Consider the following 23,653-nt stretch of genomic DNA (forward strand, 5'->3'; position numbering starts at 1 on the left):
TGGACTCTCCATAGTGCACAAAAGTAATAAGCAATGGAACATACCTCCTTGAATCATCAGCTACCAAAATGTCTTTAACCTATGGTTGCCATCCCACATAAGAAACCTTTTCCCCCACAAATCCTCCCACTCCAGTGGCAAGTTGGCTTCAAACTCTTCATTGATGTCTCTCCGTAGTGGATCCCACTCCACTAAGTCATCCTATGTAACCATGTGTTCATCCTCTACCACTTTTGTTAACAATAGAAGGAAATGGGGAGACAAGACACTATAGCCCATTTTGTGAAACTTTGCTTCCAAGCCCTCTGTACCACCACCCATAGCCCTTATGGCCTCATTGGGTACCAGGAGGGTCGACCCCTCTCTTCACAATAAAAATCTTAATGATTTCTTCGAGTATTCTAGCCAAAATTTCTTTTCCAAAAACAATTCGATGGTTGGCAGAACAATCAACTTGAATTGTGCTATTCTCAACCACCATTGAACCAGCATAACTACCAACCCCCTTCTCATTGGTGGTTGACCCCCATGTCCACTTCCTTCTTGTGGGGCTAACCCCCTTTTCCACTTCTTTCTCCATTTCTTCCTCCACTTCTTCATCCCCACTCGGATTATTGATGGAGATTTGATCTACCTCCTCCTCCTCCTCTTTCCCTCATTAGAGGAGCCGATAGAATCATGAGCCTCCCATCTATGGACCGTATTGCCCAATCGCAATGCATAATTAACAACAGATTCTGAAAACAAAATTCAAACACAACCAAGTCATTTTCGAAATGTAGACATTAGTTTCATAAATCAAGATATTACAAAAATTCAAACACAATCAAGTCATTTCTGAAATGCAGACATTAGTTTTATAAATCAAGATATTGCCAAAATAAAGCATTTAAGCAACTTACTTGGTTTACAAAAGTGAGGTTTTTTTTAAATCAGAGAACACATCATTTTCCCAAAAAGCCTCCAAATCAAAAGTTATTCCCAAGAGAAACCATTGTGATAAACCATTCCAAAGGCTTCTTTTTTAGCATATTCTCAAACAAGCACAACCTTTATCACATAAACTTGAATCATTTGAATGTACCTATAGTGTGATTAAGCCTATCTCAACAATAATGATCATACTTTGCATAATCATAAATGCATATCATCTCCACCTTGTTCTCCTCCACTTGCTCATCACACAGCTCACAGGTTCTCTTCATTACTGCAGCAGAGAGCAGAAGCCATCTTGCTTGCTAAGTCAATACATAATAAACTTCCCTACTAGAGAGAGGTGGACGTGATGGAACACAAGATGGTGGACATGTCTAGACAAAACTAGATACTACCAACATGACCTTGATAGATATCCATGTTAGGATAAGTCATTGTGTTGGTCACTTGAAATGTCAAAGAGTGGTCTCCTCATATTACTTAAACCGCAGGTATTTCAACAAAGCTTACTTCAAAGGATTTCTCACTAAAAAAAGTAGCAAGAGGTACAAGGATAGAGGAAGGGAAAAATAAGGTTGTACGTACCCATTGCAGAGAGACCATGCACTATCTAGACACGTGTATAAGTGTTTTGTGTATTATGTGATGCCAAAGGATAAATCCTTCACAAGGTTGATGGTGCATGTTGCTGGAGCATAGGCATTCTGTTCAACCTAGTCTTCTAAGTCTTCTTTAGATGATATAGAGCAATGGGTCAATGATGTGGTCAAGATGGACAAGAAAGCCAAGACCTAGGAAAATCCAGATGACCATTGCAAAAGAGCGCGTGCTGTTAGCATTCATTAGGGATGAGGATGTTAAGGAATCAAAAATGGTTGGGGAAAAAGAGTTGGCTAAATTTTTTGATACAATGGTGCTAGTGGTCCAATACCAAAGGTATGCTCTCATTAGCTTTAAGGTTCCCATCTATCAATAGAGATATTTCTTGGTAAATTTGTTTTTCTCTGTGTATAATTATAAGTTTAGAAGAATAGTATTCACACCAAGAAAAAAAAGGCATCCTGCTGAAAGTGGATTGTGGATTTGATGGAATAATGGTCCTTAAAGATGGATAGCTTATCCTTTTATCCATGGTAGTATATTTATTGGGCATGGGCAAAATGATGACTTATGTTTTTTATTCAAGATGTCAACAATAGGCTTTACTTGTGGTGTAGGCTTGGTAAATAGAATGCATCGAGATGGTAATGGTGACTTGAAATATGCTTGCATGATGTTTGATCATACCCACAGAGTCCTAGAATGGAATACCATGGCAGCTCATGTCTATGTTCCAAGGTACGTACTGTAATACTACTATGAACGTTTTTTATCGTTGTGGATTCATGTGTTGTTCTAATCCTCCATGGCCTTTTTTCGACTGCAAAGTGCTAGGATGATGATGACAATTGCCATGTGTGAGATGAAGGAAGAGAACACCGAAAGTTAGATTCTTTTTGGGGAAACAGTTAGCACCACCATGTAGAGACACAGATTCCAAAGGGCTAATTTTTATGGCTTCATGGGCTGATGAAGCTCAAGCAAATTGGCTAGCAATCAAATCAATATTTAATAATGGGGATATGAAGACTCCACTCGAAGGTCGAGAAAGAACTTGCCTCTTCCATTGGAAGCAGAGCTTGAATGAACATACAAAAACAAAATACATTGGGCCAGAATACCAACATGAACATAAAACAATGTGTGAAGACTAGTGAGGATATTTGTAAAGCATGGCGAGAGGGTATGGCCTTGGAAGAGCACATATGAGCATTGGACTCTTGGCTTGCATGTTCAAAGGTGCGCATTGATACTTTGTCTTGTTAGTCAAGAATCTCCTGCTGTAATTGAGTGGAACAAGTTTCAAGCTTGATCTTTAGATAATTTGACAAGGGCAATGTGGGGCCAACAACACCGCTTGCAAACTATTTGTGTCCTTTCACAAAGCTAATAAATTCTTTCCTAGGGATGGTATAGCATAGTGCTACATTTTTCCATCATCTCACCTAGAAGCTGGAGGCTTTTATTATTGGCACTTCTTTGGGATTGGTGTATCGTTTGTGATACGGCTAGCATAAGCTTTCTCGTTATCTCCAAGATTTCGTTTCTCCTTTCTACAAAGACCACTGACCTCGACAAGTTCTCGTCATCTTCCATTTCTACTTGATTAGGAGGCTTAGGGACATCATACCAGTATCATTTAAAAAGGGGAAAGAAAAGTCAGCAACAAATGATGGTTGGCAAACACCTAAAAGACCAGTATCCTAGCAGAGGCAACCATTGCTAGAAAGAAATGAAACTAGTCATTGGATGATTCCTCCTGGCACATAGCTACATTAAATCAGCAAAAATAATATTGTGGGCAAGAAGTGCGAACAAATGGTGGAACTACATAGAACGCAAACTCTTATGGAAATGCAATTGCTAATGCAGGCACATGAAGATGCAATGCAAGAAAATATGTTACATAACGATAATGGGGAACACATCCAAATGGTAGATGCCTAGGCAGGCCGTGTCATCTATTTTCCTGTGCATATTTTTCATGATGGTCCCTTATAAATACTTTATGTAAAATGTCAATAGCCTCTGTGATGTAAATAAATGGAGGTGTTTCTAGTGCTATGTAAATATGACAAAACTAGATATAGTTTACTTGCAAAAGAACATAATTAGAATGAGTTTGTATGGCAAGTAGGTCACTTTGCTAGTTATGGCATCTTTTATGCAGGCCTGTGTGCTTATTCAGGAGTTGCCTTGTTGGTCAGACATGAGTTACAATCGGTCTTATCATAGAATGACCCAAATGGTTGCTAGTTGGTGGTTCAATGTCTGATAAACGTTGAGATGGATGAGTTTGTAGCTCTTTATGAGCCAGCCGCTTCGGCCAAGAGAGCAACATTATGGGCGGAGATTTGTAACTACCCTTGGTTGTATAATGCTTAGTTGTGTGGGGATTTTAATAATGCCCCTCGGCAAGGGGATAACTCGTCTGGACATTTGCATATGCTAGCTTATGAGAGGCTCCATTGGAATGCAATGATAAACGCTTTGCAAGCTGTTGATTCGTGGACTCACATGTGCCTTGGGGTGTCTGGCTGCACTTTCCACCAAACAGGGCTTTTTCTCGATATAGAGCCCGCTTGGATAGATGGTACTTATTACATGCGAATCAGTATGATGATTTTATATGGAAAATTTGGGTGGATCACTCACAAGTGTTATCTAATCATGTACCATTGTGGATGGGGTTATGCTTCGGACTGTAATTAGATGATCATCCTCTATACTGCTATCGTCCACTTCTAATCAATAATTGTTACCTCTCGCATGACATTTTCCAAAACTTGGTTAAAGAGGTGATTACACCACTAAAGTTGCAAATGCTGGAAAGTATGGATGTGGCGTGGTATCATTTTGTTCAGAGGATCCAACTCATCATTAGAGAATATGGTCACTAGTACATGCCTGAAGAAAAACAAAGGGTCCATAATGCAAAAGTAACTTGTCAGGCTATGGAGGAGGCTGCTTACATCAGGAATCTTTCGGTGTCTGAAGAGGAATATTTATACAATGCAAAACATGTTCTTACTGAAAACGACAGACGTAAGCTAGAGAAATGGCAAGTCAAAGCAAGGCAACGGCCATTCAAGGATACGAGATGCTCTTCCAAGGATTTCTTCAAAAGATTACACTTTGAATGGCAAAAAGATACCATTAAGTGCGTCAAGACCTTGACACAAACTTGGACATGTTCCAAATAACAATTGCTAATGAATGTGTGTCCCACTATGTGCATGTCTTTGCTACTACAAGTCCTACAAATGCACAAGTTCGGATAGCTAGGGATCATTTTCTCTCTCATGTTTCACGCATAGTATCACAAGAAGAGGCACTCTCTATGGAACAATGCTTCATGGAGGAAGAATTGCAAGTGAAAATAAAACAATTGGGCACTTGGAAATCTATAGGTTGGGATGGTTTAATTGTGGAATTCTTCTTGCACTTCTGGGATGACCTCAAACATGCTTCATGATTAATGATGTTTGGCGTACTTGGAAAATGCCCAAATCATGGAAAGAAGGGCTTGTAAAACTTCTCCCAGAAAAGAGCCTATGTGAGACCTTCATTGATTGGCGGCCAATAAACCTGATGTCCATCGTATTATACAAATTGGTCACCAAAATGTTGGTCAATAGGGTAAAATTGGTACTTTATGTAGGCTTACACAAGGCACAATATGGTTTTGTCCCATGCAGACATACAACAGATAACATTTCAAATGCCTACATTGGGGTTGAATATGCAAAATATACACAACAACATGTGCTTATTTTGCAAGTGGACATAGAGAAGGCAACACAATGCAATGGGATTTTATTGGGGAGACCATGTGCAAGATGGGGTTCAGAATTAAGATGTCCAATCTTGTGTTTTGGTTATATCAAGGCAGTGAGGCATCATGTATTCTTAATGGTGAACTCTCTGACTCGTGGTCTTTGGGTAAGTCCGTGCATCAAGGCTACCCTTTGAGTGCCTTATTATATGCCATAACAACTCATCCTCTGCTTCTATACATGGATCATCTTACTCAGCAAGGTGCACTTCACGGTCTTTAATTGCCATTTGGCAAGCATTTTTTGGCATAGGCTTATGTAGATGATTCCTTCTTCATGCCACAAGATGATCCTCATGATCTCCATGTTATAATGGATGCCTTGGATATGTTTGGTACAGCTGTAGGACTGTGAATTAATTTCCATAAATCCAAGCTTATCCCTCTCAAGCCACAAGCTTAGCGCAGTGTCTTGTGGCTAGGGGCTTTTGTTCCCTCCAATCAATTGGTTAGACATTTGGGTTACCCACTTGCATGGCACACGTTGTTCAAACTCCAAGCTGATTGGGTTCCACAAAGAACAAATGCTAAATTGCAATACTGGAAGTTGGCACATGGTCTTTACATGTTAGACTCTGTATTATGCAGTCCATTCTCATTGCATACATACAATTCTTATTGTCACTGCTTGCTTGGCCAAAGAATCACTTGGATGAGTACATGTCTGCATGGACCACAGATTACTGGAAGGTGGTTTTTGGGCACTTTAGAGGAAAAATTCCAAGCTACCCCTACTGCTCTAGGCTACTCATGGGCTAGAAATTACTGACAGAGAAACTAGAATGGCATGGAAGACCACTTGGGGCTTGAAAACACCATGCGGCTGAAAAGCATACATTTTTTGTGCTCCATTAGCTTTCCGTGGCTCAAGAAGGCCTTTCTTCCTATCAAAAAGGGGGGTGTGTTTCATGGCGGACTTGGTCAATGATGAAGGCTATGTTATCTCCTTCCCAGTAGCTCATTGAAGGTATGGGTTAGGCATGCACTACACGCCTCTATGGCATCTCATACACACCCTCTTATAGTCTCTTTATCCAGTGCCTTCATTGAATCATGAGGAGCATTTGAAGAACTAGCGGGTCGCACAATCACAGCTACAAGGTTACATCAACTAACAACTAAAAGAGTCCATATCAAATTGCTTGCTCCTCCTTGGATCGCGGATCATACTAATGCACTTTAGACAATGCACAGAATAGATAGATGGTGGGGTGGTTGTTTGAGAAGCATATGGAAAAATGGTTTGCCACTAAAAGAAAGATTGTTCCTTTGGAGATGCATTGTGGGAGTTCTTTCTTGTCCGTGTAGTCTTGGAAAAGAGGCACATCACTATGGCAAGATATCAGACACGACAAGACAATGCCCCATTTGCTATGGTATTGTGATTTCTCTCATGCCCACCTGGACAAACTGTCAAGGCATCTTCGCACGCAATTCTCGGGAACTCAATTTGGTAAGACCGCTTGGATTCCACAACGTTATACCAACTTTAGTGTATTCTTCACATGGACTACTTTTTGGGCACTGTGGACAATATGAAATCAGATGCATTATGGACACATTCCACTTGATCAATAAGCCTACTTTCGATGCTTGTTTTGTGATGATCTCTACATGACTGCCGAAACTTGCAACAAATAGATGACCAGTAATACATGGACTTCTTTGATGTGACTGCTTCTAGGTAGTCACATTCCTCGCCCTTATATAGGGGCCTCAATTGTATCATGATGTTTTGTTTGTAGGTTTTCACCTCGCAAAGTTTCCCGCTAGTAATATCAGAATTACTATAAAATAATTGTGTGTGTGTGTGTGTGTGTGTGTTTGTCGGTTCCAAAATCTGCTGCTTTTTTTTTTATGTTCATGCCGACCCTTCTCCTTCTTCCATAGATCACTTTACCAATCTATCCAAGATTCTTTTGATCTTCGAGAGCTCTCTTTTCCATAGCTTGAGTTGTTTTCCTGATCTGAGTCATAGATGTCCCACTCTAGGACAGTTATGAATGTACTTTTCCTTTTAAGTTACTAATGAAACAGCGGTTTCACCAAAAATAAAATAAAATTTGTGTGCATGCATGTGTGTGTTGGTGGCCATGTGGAATAAGGTTGTTTGATCAAGTCTAAGATCACCACTCTTCATAGGCATTGCGACAAGTAACACAATCATTGATGTGGTGCAGCAAAAGAGTCCCTTTAAGGTACTCTGCAATTGCCATGTGATTAAACATATGCCATGACAATTTGACCTTCAATGGGTACCAGTAAACAAGATCTAACCAAATAGCAACTCAAGGAGGATGATTGGCCCTACCTCAAGTATAGTTACACGAAAGGGGGGAGGGAAGGGAGTAGTATGAAAACATGGAAATAGGCATGACGATTTATGGAGGCTCAAAGAGGTAATCCCACATCGGCAATAGAAATGTGAATTGAAGGAGGGCAAACAAAGGACTTACAAAGGAAAACTACATGAAGATGCATGGCTGTATATTTAAAGCTAAGAAACATGTAATTGCTAAGTAGAAAAAGCATACAAGTAGCCAATATCAACTTGAAAGTTGGGTGTTAAGTCTTGTTGGGGGAACCCTAAGTGTTGTTGAAGGAAATGGCTTCAAGAAATGGTTCAAACCATAGGCATACACTGACTTGAAACTTGAAGCATGGCAAATGGCCAAAACACATTACAAACATTGGGATCCTAGGACAATTGCTACAAAAAAGGCATCGCGGTTTTGATCAATGCCATCCATTATCTCACTTGACAAGGATCTTTAAGACCCCGTGGTAGATAGTGCAAAGGGTGGGTGTGTGCGTGTGCATGCATACGTGTGTGTGTGTGTGTGTGTCACGAGATATATATATATATATATATATATATATATATATATATATATATATATATATAGAGAGAGAGAGAGAGAGAGAGAGAGAGAGAGAGAGAGAGAGAGAGAGAGAGAGAGAGAGAGTTATATTATACGCCTTGCAAAAGTCCCAATAGGCCTCAAAGACAAAATATGATTGCAACATTCATGAAGTATTCTCATCGTGATACTGAATAGAAAGAAAATTGAAAGTGACACTGGGATCCTAGTGACTAAGATAGCTGAGTCCTGAGCAAAACTGCACCAAGTAACTGAGATAGTCGAGTCAAAGGTACATGGGAGAATGTGCAATCATGGAGTAATACACATCACCGCTCTTTCAAGTGCCAATGGAGGGGAGGGGTCCATGCAGGATATTCATCAATGGACATGTGAGAGCAGCCGCAAGATCTAAGATATGGAAGTGAACAATAAAGACTCCCAAAACTCTCAATAAACCACCACATGAAGTGTCAATGTCTCCTTGCCTATTACACGTGAATTTCCAGTATCACCAATTATGGGACTCTAAAACTAAAGTTCATTCTATTGTTGCTTGGCCAATACATGGTTCACTTTATCAATTAAAACCAACACAAAATTGAACAACAAGCATTACCTACTAGCCCACAAACGGAGGCCCACTTTTACTGCATTATTAAAGACTCGAAATCTTTGTTTAGTTTTAAGTGGTTGATTGGCTAAAGAAATCTCAAAGCCCCCCAAATACATAATATTCTCTTTAACACATTTACATTGGCACACTTGCCCTATCACTACCTTGCAAAGGAAAGCAACCATTTTCCTCTTCGGGCCAAATTAACCATGTCTTTTGTCAACAGCTTCTTGCCTTGAATTGGCATTGTGTGCATGTGTGCAAGTGGAGGGGGGGGGGCTAGTGCATGTGCCCATGCTGCATCTTGCTTGTATACCTTCTACTTAAAGCCAAAACATCACAAACTTTCTGGTTTCCTTCTTCATAAATCAGCCCATTACTCTCTTGTAATCTCCCTTTAATACCCAATGTCAAAGGAAAATACCCAAATTAAGAAGTTCTCAAGAGAGGGCTTCCACACTTGTCAAGTACAAGATGATGTCCAAAGGTTTTTGGCCATTCATCCCCGGCACTAAGGTTATTGATCAAACTAAGGCTGAAGATAGACAAGCCATCATCATGCTCGATGAGGCTCTCATTCACCATGTGGACCAGCTTTCGACTGCAAATGATAAATGGGATGAGCTTGACAAGCTCTATGGAGCTCGTGGTAAGAATTCCAAGATCTCACTTAAAATTGAAATTTTCAGCTTGGAACTCAAAGAGGGAGATGGCATTGGAGCTTTTATCTCTCACTTGAAGGGCCTTATGGCTCAACTTGCATCAGTGAATGCGAGAATGGATGAAGATGATGCAGTGGCTGTTTTGCTAAAAGCAGTCAAGAAGGTGTACCCCACCTTTGTACCCCACCTTAGTCACCACCCTGAAGAACATACCTAATCGCACCCTTGAAGGAGTCATTCAATCTTGTCTTAATGAAGAAAAGAGACCAAAGGGAGGAGCTGAATCTTCAAGTGCAACAACTTCATCGAATATCGAACAAGCTTTGTCACATCAAGTGATCAAAGTAAGGTGTGTCCATTGCAAAAAGGTGGGTCATTTGGCAAATAGTTGTTGGATCAAATATCCCAACAAAATGAAATGTAACAAGTGTAAACAAACGGGACATATCACTTCTAAATGTCCTAACAAAGAGTCAAAGGCTAACTTTATATCAGCCTCTAACTCCACTGAGAAATTGTTTAAATCTCAATGTAACCACACCTATGTTCCTAACCTTGTATGTCTAATGCTATAAAGGCAACCTATGTCCAATACCACCTATTCCAAATTTTTTCATAGTTGGTATTGAGGGGGGGCATTAAAAGACTAAGGTTATGTAAAAGGGGAGGAGAAGGGTGTGTGTGTGAATGGACTTAAGGTCCACTAGCTCACCTATTTAAAGGTGGAGCTAGAAGGCATTTTATGAGCATGAAGCTTAGTTGTATTTTGAGCAACTTAATACACAAGATCTTTTCTTGTATTTTGGGTCTCTCTCTCTCATCGACACATTTTGATCTAGCATAAGCACCACGAATTTTATCAATCTTTGGGTGGCACAATTATAGAAATTATTTAAAAACCTACAACTACTTCTTTAAACACCCACATCACCAAAATTGCAAAATAAACATATACACCAAAATTTCCACTTCACAAAGGACTAAATATGCCAACATATGTATCAAAAAATATATATATGCATATGTCTCAAAAATCCCAACTTTAAAGCCATGCCCAAAGCATTGTCTTTGACAATTTATTGTCCACCCCTTCTTGCTTTCACCCATATAATAAAAGTATTACATTGTAGCATTATATGGTAGTGATGTGTGTGAATACACTTAGGACCGTCGGGGTACTTTTTCCCTCACTAGGAGGTTTTTTCCCCCGTGCGTATGTACACCCTCTTATCTACTCATTTTGGGGTGTGTACTTATCTTTTGTATCCACCGGCACACATTTTTTCATTCTTATCTAGTGAGTTTGTGTGCTCTCAAGCTTCTCTATCTTGTGTGTGTGCATTGTTGCAACCCTAACCCTAATTCCAACCACAAGACGTCTTATGGCTAATTTGGGTGTTGGACAGTCGTCTAGCACTACGATTTTCACTAACAGCCATAGCGCATTAGTAGTTGCTAGGAACCCAGTGTTTCATGCTCGCACTAAGCACATTGAGGTGCATTACCACTATGTCAGGAAAAGACTCTCTGCACTGCACAGGAGACATCAGCTTGGTCCATGTGCCTACACATGACAACATGGCAGATTTATTCACGAAGGCTCTTCCTCGTGAAAAGTTCGAAGTTTTTTGTAAAGCTTTGGGCTTACTACCTTTTCAGGATTGATCGGCCATACCTGGTACATGTTCACATCATCACTCCTGGGGGGATTTGTAGCATTATATGGTAGTGATGTGTGTGAACACACTTAGGACTGCCGGGGTACTTTTTCCCTCACTAGGAAGGTTTTTTTTTCCCATGCATATGTACATCCTCTTATCTACTTATTTTGGGGTGTGTACTTATCTTTTGTATCTAAAACACATTTGTTCATTCTTATCTAGTGAGTTTGTGTGCTCTTAAGCTTCTCTATCTTGTGTGTGTGCATTGTTGCAACCCTAACCCTAATTCCAACATATAAAACTATATAATGTGCTATATATATTGAGTAATATATGTGTGTTATATAGTGCTACATTTAATATATAGTACTATAGTGCCATATATATTGCGGTATATGTTATAGTAATGTATAGCAATAGTGTTATATAACTATAACACTATATAGTACTATAGAGTAATAGCATATATTGTATGTATAGTGCTATATATTACCACAAAGTGCTATCAATGCTAATAAATAGTGTTATATAGTGGTATAGTGCCACTATACAGTGCTATATAGCAATGTATAGTGGTATAGACCTGTTATATAGCAATATTATTATATAACTATATAATGCACTATATATATTATATTATATATATGTGATGTATAATACTACATATATATAGTACTATACAATGCTATATAGAGATAGTATATATATTGTATGTATAGTGCTATATAGTACTACCACTGCTAATAAATATTGTTATATAGTGGTATGAAGTACTATATAGTGTTATAGTGTCGTTTACGTTACTATATACAGTGTTATATAGTGGTATAATGCTATATAGTGATGATAAACTCCTGCTACTTAGTGCTATAGTGGTATGGTGTTATCGCTAGCTACTTCTAAAGCATTGCTATAGAACCAAATAGTAATAAGTGGTCATCCATTACAAGGAATAATTTAGTCTCACTGATTATGGTAGCCAAAACAATTACTCGTCTCGCCAGATCCTCATAGGGGATCTTTTCATCATCCTTGCCCCTTTGCCTCCCACTGCACGTGGGGTGGATGCGGCTATGAATTCCATGAGCATCACAATCAATTTTTTCATCCACCTTTGCTTGAAGAGCTCATGGGATGCTCCAAGTGATAAGTGGCACTTGCTAGGTGCCAATTTATAGTCATGATGCTTTTATACATTGAAGCAAATTTATCAAATAATCACACAAGATCGAACAATCTTAACTATAATAATCACACAAGATCAAACATTCTCAATTGTTGATGGATGACATATTTGACAAAGAAAACCTTTGACTGAATCAATCCCACCAACAAACAAGTGGTACTTGCTAGGTGCCAATCTATAGTCATGATGCTTTTAATACATTGAAGCAAATTCATCAAATCATCACACAAGATCAAACAATCTCAATTGTTGATGGATGACATATTTGACAAAGAAAACCTTTGACTGAATCAATCCCACCAACAAACAAGTGGCACTTGCTAGGTGCCAATCTATAGTCATGATGCTTTTAATACATTGAAGCAAATTCATCAAATCATCACACAAGATCAAACAATCTCAGCTGTTGATGGTTGACATATTAGAAAACCTTTGACTGAACCAATCCCACCAAGTCCTTAGTATGTTCTCCATCAGGCAAGTATGTTCTCCATCAGGCAGCAGGAACCAATGCTCGAACAAAGATTTAAATTTATACATGAAAAACTTTCACCTCACAAACTTGGAGGTAAAATTTGAATATTTTATGAATCGTAAAGGTATTATTACTAAAACCTCTCAAAAATCGTCAATTTTCAAACCTAGAGTATCAAAAATGTAAAGGTGCAATTACACTTTACCTAGGTTGTTTTAGAGCACTGGTGGAAGGAACAAATATATTGACCACTGAGTAGGCATGCCAACATGGGAAGGTTGTTATTATTACAACTCAACTTACAACTTATTCACACGAGTGATTAGGCATGCCAGGGTGTTGCAACACGCCAAAGACTCTTTGAGTAAAGGGGCCGCCCGCGGAAGACTCTTTGAGTAAAGGGTTGCGGCGGGCGGCCCCTTTTACACGAGATCTTGAGCTTCAATTTCAAGGCATCCTGCAACGTTCCAAGAGAGGCATGTGGGCGCATTAAATGATTAGCGAGCTAGGAACGTAAAAAACAAACGCTTAATCTGAGCCTTGAGGGAGACTAAGGGCTAAGATTGGCTGGCAAAGTGCTGGGTGCAGCTCACGATCTTATCGACGAGCACCTTCACGTTCCCTTGCAACTCTGCCTCCCCCCCCCCACTCTCTGTCTGCGAGAGGGTTTCCTTCCATCTCTGTGTCTGCCCTTCACAGTAGCCCATGGCGGGCAACAACCCTGTTGCTTTGCCTCTCTTGTTGACTGTAACTAGCTTGGTTGTCACTGGCTATAGCTGGGATAGCACTGCAGAAAGCTTGCCCTTGTGGTGGAGTGTTTATGGTTTGTGTTTTGCCTTTCTCCTCACTCTAATGGGGTGTGTGTGTGTGTGTGTTTTCTATAAACTTATAGGCCTTTGCATGACCTATATTTTATGTAGAGAACCCCTGTGTGCAGAGAAGCTTTGTGTGCGATTGACATTTCTCTGAACAGTCTAGTTTGGATGCGTCGCAAATTGCAGATATATAGCCTCTTTGATGGTTTTCCCTCTCGGATTTTGCAGCTCATCCAGTTCTATGGGTTCCTCGCTGGTTTGGGCTTCTGATCTTCCCATTGTTGCAGCTTGTGATACCCTACATCATGTACCAAGTTGCGTGTCGCGATGAGAAATTGGATGGGCAAAGGTGAGCATTCAGTTATAATCTCGTCATTTGGCTAATGATTAACGCTAAATCTCGATTACTTCAGAGCATAAGAAGCTTGTGTGTGTGTGTGTGTACTGTGGAGCACTGCAGTGGGGAGTCGGCGTACGCAGTAGCGAACATAATTGCATTGCCATCTGTGTTGCTGTTCGTGGTGTTCATTCTGGTGTACTTGCAAGCTGCACTGAGCGACAGCCATGATTTCCTTCCTAGAATTTTCACCTCCAACATTGCCGTCTGGGCCCTCTTCTGGCTCGGCTACAACCTGCAGGTGTTCTCTTTCACCATTTAATCATTGTTTTTGCCACTTACCAACAATTAATTAGAATTTAATTGTTTTTACGTCTAAGTTCTCCTTCTTGCATATACTTCGAAAATCGTAGTTTTAGTCCTCATTTTTTTCCTTATTAAATCAAGGTAATCATGCTTTGAATGGTTGTGTAAAGTTCATGCTTCGCACTTGTATATCCAAGACATAAAATTTATGCAAATGTAGTTTCAATCATGGAAAACATTATTGTTTATACTCACGTTAAGCGCCGAAGTTTTTATTTATGTTGGGCTAGTAACCTTGGTGTAGACAAGGTTACTTTTTAAACAAGGTTACTTTTTAGATTTGTTTACATTGATGTACATGTATTTTTGGTATCAAAGGCAACCGGAAACTATGACTACAAGGCAGTCATATTTATTTATTAAAAGTGTTAAAATACTCACTTACATAATGTGGGACCAAAATAATCTTTGCTATTAATTAATTAGTTGAGGTGGTATAACCTTAGGAGTGAGGTGGTATAACTTTAGATGCTACAACCTTAGGAGATAGGATGTAAAAAAAATTTAGAATTCTCAAGCTTTCTTTAGATCTTTTTTTAACTGTTTAAGTTGGGAATAAAAGCAAATGGGCTATGGTGGCCATTTTGAGGCTATGGCCTCCAGTGCGAGAGAGAGAGTCAAAGAGATTGAACGAATGCGAGAGAGAGAGAGAGAGAGAGAGAGAGAGAGAGAGAGAGAGAGAGAGAGAGAGAGAGAGAGAGAGAGAGAGAGAGAGAGAGAGCGATCCAAAAAAATTATTGTGCTATGTTCCGCTTATTTCTTTTTTTGTTGGGTTGCGTTTAGTCGGGCCGCGTTTCGTTTCTTTTTTTTTCTTTGGGTTGCCTTTAGCTCGGTTGCGTTGCGCTCTGTTTTAACCTCAAGCCCTAAGGTTAAAACCTTAGGGCCATAATATATTAATTAGCGTCAGTAAGGGCTCTAATTAATATAGTATCATTGAGCCCGAATATGGTAGTACCGATCGAATGGTTGTCACTCACATAGTAACGTATGAGAGAGAGAGAGAGAGAGAGAGAGAGATTAGTTCTGAAACCTTACACATACTTTTCTCTGAAATCCATGGTGAAATTTCCCATCTTGAAGGTTTTAGAGGTTTTAATTATAGATTTTGTAAAATTTGTAACCAATATAGTAATAACCTACATGTGCATGAGGTGGAGCCTCATCGAGGTTCTAGCTTCTTCTTTTATAAATAAGTAATTTCATTTCGAGAATTTCTTTCCTTCTCATAGGGTGTTTACACATAGCATCCCTTTTCTTGGATGAACAGGTAGTCGTAGCCACCCTTCTCTTGGACGGGCAGACTCCCCTTGATAAGTATACTGGGCATCAATGAGTATGGGCAAGGGAGATCTCCCCCTTTTCTAGACTTTCCACTCAATGTGCAGAGCACCTTAGAAATTAAGACTTTCTTGTTGGATGAAAGGGGAGTCTTATGCATTAGCCTCCCTTTTCTTGGATGGATGGGGAGATTCCCCTTGATAAGTACTAGTGGGCAACCCGCGCTTCACATATCTTTTGAGATTCCAAATTTAAATTCTACTCAAACCTCCTCAAATCTGCTCCTCCCCTTCCCCAACCTCTAAATCCTTGCCACATGGTAGCTTTGTGAAACATTCCTTAAGATAATATAGAGAAGAGATGGGTATTAATGAGGATGGGCAGGGAGATCTTCCCTTTTTCTTAACTGTCCATTCGATATGTAAAGAACCTTGAAAGTTAAAAGTGAACAAACCCTTCCTTTTGTAACTTGTTGGCTTGATTTCTTGATGGAATGAAGGGGAATGCCACATCCAAGAGAATGACAGCGACCAAGAACTTGCATTGGCTCACTAAGACTTGGAGAACCATTACAAAGTTTTCCAGGATATCCCAGGTTTCCTCCATCTTGCTTCGTGGACCATCCCCCTAGTTGTTTGGCAGAAAAAAAAACCCTTGCCTTACAAAATTTACGGGTTTGGTGAAATATAGCATGTCTTTTTATTTTTTAATATAATTTTTGACAATAAAATTTATAGGTTTGGTGAAATATAACAAGTTTTTATTGTTTTTAGTGTAGGTACTTTAAAATTTTGCAAGTATAATACAATCAAAATGCTTAATAACAAGAGTGAAGCCCTTCAAAAGAGTTCAGAATGTGTGAGGTGTCTTTTTCAATAGTGACAACAGGTGTTTTGATGAGGTACTAGAGGTCCATGGTGGGTAGTCACCTACAACTATGTGGGCGCAAGGGCGTAAATGTCAAGTGTGCGCTGCGTCATTGTCATAGAAAGTGGTCGGTTCACAAGTTTGAAGCTCCTTGAACTTGTGAAAAACATATTTTGTGCATCATTAAAGCTTCTGACTTTGGAATGGTGCACACCAAGAACATAGAATTTATTGGAAGCTAGAACCAGATAGGGGATCATGGACTCTAGAGCTAAAATTTGAAGGCCTATCTTAACCTTCAATTTGAAGGCAATAAACTAAGTTGACCTTCTATATATATATATGTGTGTGTGTGTGTGTGTGTGTGTGTGTGTGTGTGTGATAAATTTGAAGAAATTTCCTAAATAATGGCCTTTTGTTCTTTTTGCAACCCTATTTTCTTAGAGGCTGACTCTAGAGCTGAAATTTGAAGGCCTATCTTAACCTTCAATTTGAAAGCAATAAACTAGGTTGACCTTCAATATATATGTGTGTGTGTGTGTGTGTTAAATTTGGAGAAATTTCCCAAATAATGGCCTTTTGTTCTTTTTGCAACCCTATTTTCTTAGAGGCCTTCTCTAGAGGTTTTAATGGCTTTGATAGGCTTCGAACTTCAGCACTGTTGGACTTTCAGTTTGATCCGTTTTGGGAAATTTGTAATCAATACACGTTTGCTTCAATGAAATTTTGAATATCTCCATCGGGTTGAAATTTGAAGGCCTACCACCTAGCTTGATAAATTATTTTTTTTTTCAACCAATCAAAACAAAACACATCTTTAATCTACCCATTTTTAGTTCCCAAAATGTATACTACTTGCCGATTTTATAACCAAAATATGTAATTGATGAATCCTTAAAATATGGGTAATGAAAAATCCTTCTTTGAAAGGTTTCAAAGGCTTTAATGCTCTCTAAAAGCTTCAAATTTCAGCATTGATCGAAACTTGTTAATGAATAGTTATCCCTCATTTGTTAAAACAATCATCCATCATTTGTTTTCTTTTATTGATAATCTGCCGGATTAGTGTGAAATTGAGACCAGGGTTGTTATTTGACCCTAACCTTCAATTTGAAAGCCATAAACTAGCTTGACCTTAAAAATTACGGAGGATTCTCTATGTGTTATTTAGACAAATCTTTTTTCTACTCCACATTGATTTTTTCTCCTCAAATTGGAATTAAATTTTTGTAGTTAAAAAATGCCCAAAGAGGTTATCATGCAATTGGAACTAAATTTCATTGTTGTCGAATTGGAACTACATTTTGGAAGCTAAAAAAGTGTTGAAAGAGGGTTGCATGGAGTGATTCCCCTCTTGTGTTGTTCACGCTTGTCGTGCTGCCTGTACTCCACCAAGGTGGATATTGGGTTCCAATTGACTCTTCCCTTTTTATGTGTAAAGTTTTAGAATTGTGGCTCTCTTTTGCAACCCTATTTACCCTTTTTTCCGAGAGGCCGTTCTTTGGAAGGTTGCGAGGCTTTGATACCCTCCGATTTAAAGGCTTCAAATTTCACCCACAGTCGGAGTCCACAATTTCAGATTTTCATTAGGCTTGAAATTTGCGACCCTACCTTGGACTTCAAAATTTACGAAATTAAAGGCCTTAAAGGTACCTTGGCCTTCATTTGAAGCCCATTACTTAGGAAAATTCACTTGGAATGGCCATCTTGAAAAACTTAATTTTAAAGGTAGGCTTCGAATGAAGTTTGTGTGAAGGCTGCAAAGTGGAGTGCGTTTCTTTATGCGATGTGGCTGTTGCTCTCTCTTTCTCTCTCTCTCTCTCAAGTGCTGATGTGGGTGTATTTTGTCAGTAGTACGTGGAGCCCAACTCGTCGATAGGCGTCCCTGTTTTTTTCCCCGTGTCCGAGAAGGAGCTCTGGAAGAGAACCCACGAACGCGCTGGTAAAAGCCATGTTTTACTTAATTTTTGCAACAAATCATGTATTATAAAGATGCCAAAGCTAAACGTAGCGACCCAAGCTATCGTCTTTTGAATGAGAGCGTGCATGATTTAGTAAGGGCGGTTATCGTATGAATTAGAATGAGAACTTTGAGCAGTAAGGTTAAGGGCTAAGATAAAGCCAATTTCCACATTAATGATACGTTTAACGAACGATTAGGAGTGATTTTTATGGTTAACACCCATTGCATGCACTAGAAGGAGAAAATTGGGCAAGCTTTACGTATGGTACCTGTGTGGTGTTGTGCAGGGATGGTGCTGATGGTGTTTGGAGTCATTCTCTTCATCTTTGCGTTGGCTTGCCCGTTCGGCGTAGCATACTTCGTGGTGACTTTGGTTATATGGCTAGGAGCTTACGTTCTGGCCGTCGTGGATTCCTACATGCTGTCCCGCATCGAGGGTCCCCCCACCTCTGTCCTCCTGGAAGCTCAGTCCTTTCGACAGCCCCTCGTTTCTCAACCTTAATCGCTATTTCATCCTTAATTAGAGCTGCCATTAATCGTTTCATCATCTCTGTTGCTAGACGTAGACCTCCTTTCACCACTGCTCCAAATGCACGCTTGATTGCCACAATTTAATATAGACATTCTTGCCCCTTCTGGAGATCAAACCTCATTTGAAGAAACCCAGTTTGTCTGTTTATGCTAGATGTAGATTTCCAATTTGAAGCGGGAATTGAGTGATCTTGTTTTTAGCTATCCATATTATTAGACAGCTTGATAAGGTAGCTGATACCCCTATTTGATACTTGAAAACTGACCATCGGCACTGATGACGTTAGTGGGGATGTCGTAGTATCTAGTCCATACTATGCATGTTGGAGTTGATGGTGACTACCATGAGGTTATAAATTGCACTTTTGTATAAGGTGAATTTGAGCATATTCTTGGATTCATTTAGGTATATACTTATGCATTAAATGTCGTTTGAATGGGCCTATACACAAGTAATTAAACAATAAAGCTTGATTAAGACACAATAGTTACCAACATGGATTGCACAACTGCAAGAGTAGCTATAAAGATATGGTAGCTTGTAAGAAAAGCTGACAAAAGGCCATTACCTTGTTAGGCGCAAGCTACAGTGAATACATGCAGAGGTGGTGGCGTTATTGCCAAGTAGCTTATATTTACTGTATGTACGAGATTTTTGATTACAAGAGAGGAGGAAGAGAGAAGCCTTCTTAATATAGGAGTGTTGGTAGTCACAAAGTAGTTTTTTAACAGACAATGTTTCGTTGATGGCCTATGTGCATATGCATGGTGTGGATGATGTATGTGTAAACCATAATCTAACATTCCCCCTCTCCAAATGGTTTTTACAAGGGAATATGTAAAGATGCATGAATGCTATAGCTATAATGTGTACAAGTGTAATTGGGCTTTGTGGATGTACACCATGAGTGTTGTAAGTGTGGGAGATGATGTAATTTAATTTGCAAATAATATACCATGCTATCAATGATATTTCAGTTAGTTTTTAATACACTTTTTGTGCATGGATCTCTCTTTTTCTATGAAATCTTCTGTAAAGGCTAGCTTGATGTATGCTCTTAATACTTTGGAAAACTTGTTCATGATGCTTAAATTGCAAATAATATACCATTCTATCAATGTATAAGCATGGATATTTCTATCAGCTTTCAATACTCTTTCTGTACATTTATCTCTTATTGTATGACATCTTCTCTAAGGCTTGATGTATGCTCTTAATATATTTGTTCATGATGTTTAAATTCCAATAATAATATACGATTCTATTTGTGTATGTGCATGGATATCTCAATTAGTTCTCGAGGTGTTATATAAGTCTATTTTTATGTTTATGCTATTCATGCAATGGTTTTTAGTCTTGATGAGATGTGAGTCGATCCATTATCTGATTTAACAAGCTTATCTGACTCCGTGTATTCGAAAGAAGGCTTGTTAAAGCGCTCGGAGTCGATGACGTCCAATGAACTATAAGAATTATAATCCAATAACGCCTTGATGTTGATAATAAACCCAACTAATAACTCATTGATAGAGTTTTAAAAAAAATTATTGAAGAAGAAAACCCCGTTGACCACTTGCTAAATTTTATTTTGCAGAAGAAATAGAATCTTAGAAGGTTCTCTATCTTTTCTTGTGACTTTCTGAAAGCTTTTTGAAGTTAAAATAAATATAAATTTAGCTTGTGAGAGATATAAGATTTTGTTGAAAAATTTACAATAGTTTTAAGCTTTTAAAAGCTTAGAGAGAGAACCCTTGAAGATGTCAACGCATAAAGCTTAAAGCTTTAAAATATTAAACAATTTGTTTCTTCACGTCTGAAAACGGCGGGAAACAAAGCAGACGGCCACGATCGCTCCGCGAAGGAGAAGAAAAATAAATATGCGCCTGCCGGCAGGAAAATATTTTTAAGCGTTAAAAAATATCCAAAATTTGAATCTTTAATTAAATTCTCCCTCTCTTGAAGTCGGCGCAGCGCGTTTGTGAGCTGAGGTTAAGAATTGCGCCCGCCGTCTATTTGAAGGATAGAGATGAAGTTGAAATAGAGATTATCATGAAAATTGGTTTCATAATCTCCAAGCTTAGGGTATCTAATCTGTGGTTTTTGATTTTGATGAGAAAGAGGGAAGAAGAAAGCCGTTTTGGCTTTTTATATGGTTGTTGGAAAACTAGGAATGGTTTTGAAAGATAAAGTTGGCCACCTTGTCTCATTGTCGTGCTCTCCCAGTGCTTTCCCACAAGGGATTGAGTAAATAGAATGGTAACCTAGTGACGTGACCATGACCTAGTGAAAGGTGATCGCTTCGCCTGATGAACCAATGTGAATGAGTGTAAGCTTCGTGGCCCAAACACGATCGGTGCTGACCACACCGAAGGCTTGTTATCGTGACAAACTTTCTTCTCCAAAGCCCTTGTGTCTCAGCACACTTTTTACAAATTCTCCACTTAGCACGCTTTTTACAACTTCTCCCTTTCTCCTGCAAGTATTTTGAATATCTAAAAAAGTCTTCAAATTTACTCCAAGTCAATAACCTTTCAAAAATTAAAATCAATTTCTTGATTTTTCTTCAAGTCTCCATGACCCAAATTCAATACTTGAATTTGTCGTGCTCTGATACCACTCTTACATGACCAAGGTACATGGAGATTTGAATATTTCATAAATTGAATAATAAAAGAAATAAACTATAAACACCATAGCATAACTTAAGAGCATAAAAACAAGATTGGGTGTAATCCTCTCCTCTCGACGTGTGTGACTCCACTCCCACACGCGGTATTTAAATAATATTTCATAAATTTGGCCATTTGAGCTATAAATAGCATAGTTTTTTAAAATTAAGCTTTTATAAAATTGAACCATAGTCCAATGCTTTTAAAGTATCTCATAAAAAATAAACCTTGTCCAAGATATGTACAATGGGCCAAATCATACAAAATTAATTATTTTGCACACAGTGCACGGCTAAGTAATTTCATCCAATGTCCACGGCTAAGTAATTTCATCCAATGTCCACCTTTGTTGTGCAAAACCTATGGTCTATACCCAAAAATAGTCCACAATGTTAGATCGTAATTTGGAATCACTCACAAAAATAATACTGACAAGTGAAAATCATTATCTAAATTCACTACCATGCTTCATACTTAAACCATGCATCACACATAACTAATCGGATTCACTCCCACATTAGATTCACTTACAATGTCTTCACATAATTAATTGGATTCACTCATAATGCCTTTGTATAATTAATTAGATTCACTCATAATGCCTTTGCACGCGTCGCACATATTCACAAAGTTGATCGGATTCACTCATGACGATCAAACTCACACCACACATCTCATATGTTATCGTTGATCGGATTCACTCACAATCAACTTAACCCAAGATATTATCGTTGATCAGATTCACTCACAATCAACTCAACCCAAGATATTCTTTTCACTTGTTGGGTGACCCAACAATTAATAAATTAATTACCGTAACACTTTGAAAGCAAGACCTATCTCTTATCTTAAATTTAAATTCAAGGTCATAAGCTATATGCTAGAGTCAAAGGATAATCTTACAAAATTTAAACTCAAGGTTATATATTTGTGTGCCAAATGTCTTTGGGGTGCCCATGAGAAATGAGCTTTTTGTGTTGGTGTAGTATAGTAGGGGCATACCATGGGACATTGCCAAATGTACACACCATGGGCAGGCAGGTAAGCTAAAGTGTGCGCCTAACAAGAAAACATGGGTATTTTATTTTATAACTTATCTAATCTTTAAGAACTATTATTATAAGCAATTTGATAATTTCATCTATCACAACTTATGTTTGCATTGTCTTGTATGCATGGACCGAGTCCCCTCAAATCAACATTGACAAAAAACATAACTCTCAAGGCTGTGCCATTTCTAGGTAGCTACATCCAAGGACTAGGCATTAGATTTGCAAGCAATCAGAGGCAAAGCAAGAAGCTAACTTAATGTTACATTGCTGGGTAGGTACATCTGAGTTGTCCAAGTGGCAAAACACAAAGGGCTGGCCACTAGATTTGTAGGTAGGTAGGGGTGGCAGGTTGCAGCAGTAAAAGAAGGTGGCTTCACTCAAGAGAGCCAAATAGAGAAAGGTAAAAACCTATTCTGTAAGGCAATAACAATTGTAATGTTTTGAAAATAATGTTCAAGTGGCATAGCAATGTTGCTTGTACTTTTTAGCAGATTTAGTTTTTGGCAAGCATAGTTCTTAAAATAGCTTATTATTAAGCAATGTTAAAACAGATATGTAATTTTCTTGGTTATTATAATATTAAAATATTTTTAGATCATACTGGTTAGTCTCACTTAGATCAAAACGTTTCAAGAATTTGAAAGAAGAAGATTACATGGGTGTTTAGCAAAGGAACTTTACATGTGAAAGTGTTTCATGAGTTTAAAAAATAATTTTGGGAGCTAATTCAAAAATGATTTTCTTCTCGTTCCCAACCAAAAAGTAGACAATGGCCTTTGTAATGTGGAGGTTAAAGTGTGGAGGGTTACATGTTACTCAAGTCTTCTAATAGATTTGGAAAAAGTTTCATGGGAGTGTATGCTTTAAAAGGTCAATTGAAAATCAATCCTCTCCTTTTATAAAAGGTTTAATGAGACTGGGTGCTTTTAAAAGACTAGCTGA

General features: G+C 38.6%; 1 protein-coding gene across 1 annotated transcript; it reads left to right on the plus strand.

Annotated features, from left to right (window-relative positions):
- Positions 1 to 13,389: 13,389 nt before the first annotated feature.
- Positions 13,390 to 19,254, plus strand: LOC147614389 (uncharacterized). The gene is made up of 5 exons (XM_086780940.1): positions 13,390 to 13,655; positions 13,876 to 13,996; positions 14,108 to 14,285; positions 18,350 to 18,437; positions 18,746 to 19,254. The coding sequence occupies exons 1-5, from the start codon at positions 13,538 to 13,540 to the stop codon at positions 18,958 to 18,960; spliced, it is 720 nt and encodes a 239-aa protein (XP_086637066.1). The 5' UTR covers positions 13,390 to 13,537; the 3' UTR covers positions 18,961 to 19,254.
- Positions 19,255 to 23,653: the final 4,399 nt, after the last annotated feature.

The sequence above is a fragment of the Cibotium barometz genome, chromosome 42, assembly GCF_041138505.1.
Source record: "Cibotium barometz isolate CiBa-2024 chromosome 42, ASM4113850v1, whole genome shotgun sequence".
Taxonomy (NCBI): domain Eukaryota; kingdom Viridiplantae; phylum Streptophyta; class Polypodiopsida; order Cyatheales; family Cibotiaceae; genus Cibotium; species Cibotium barometz.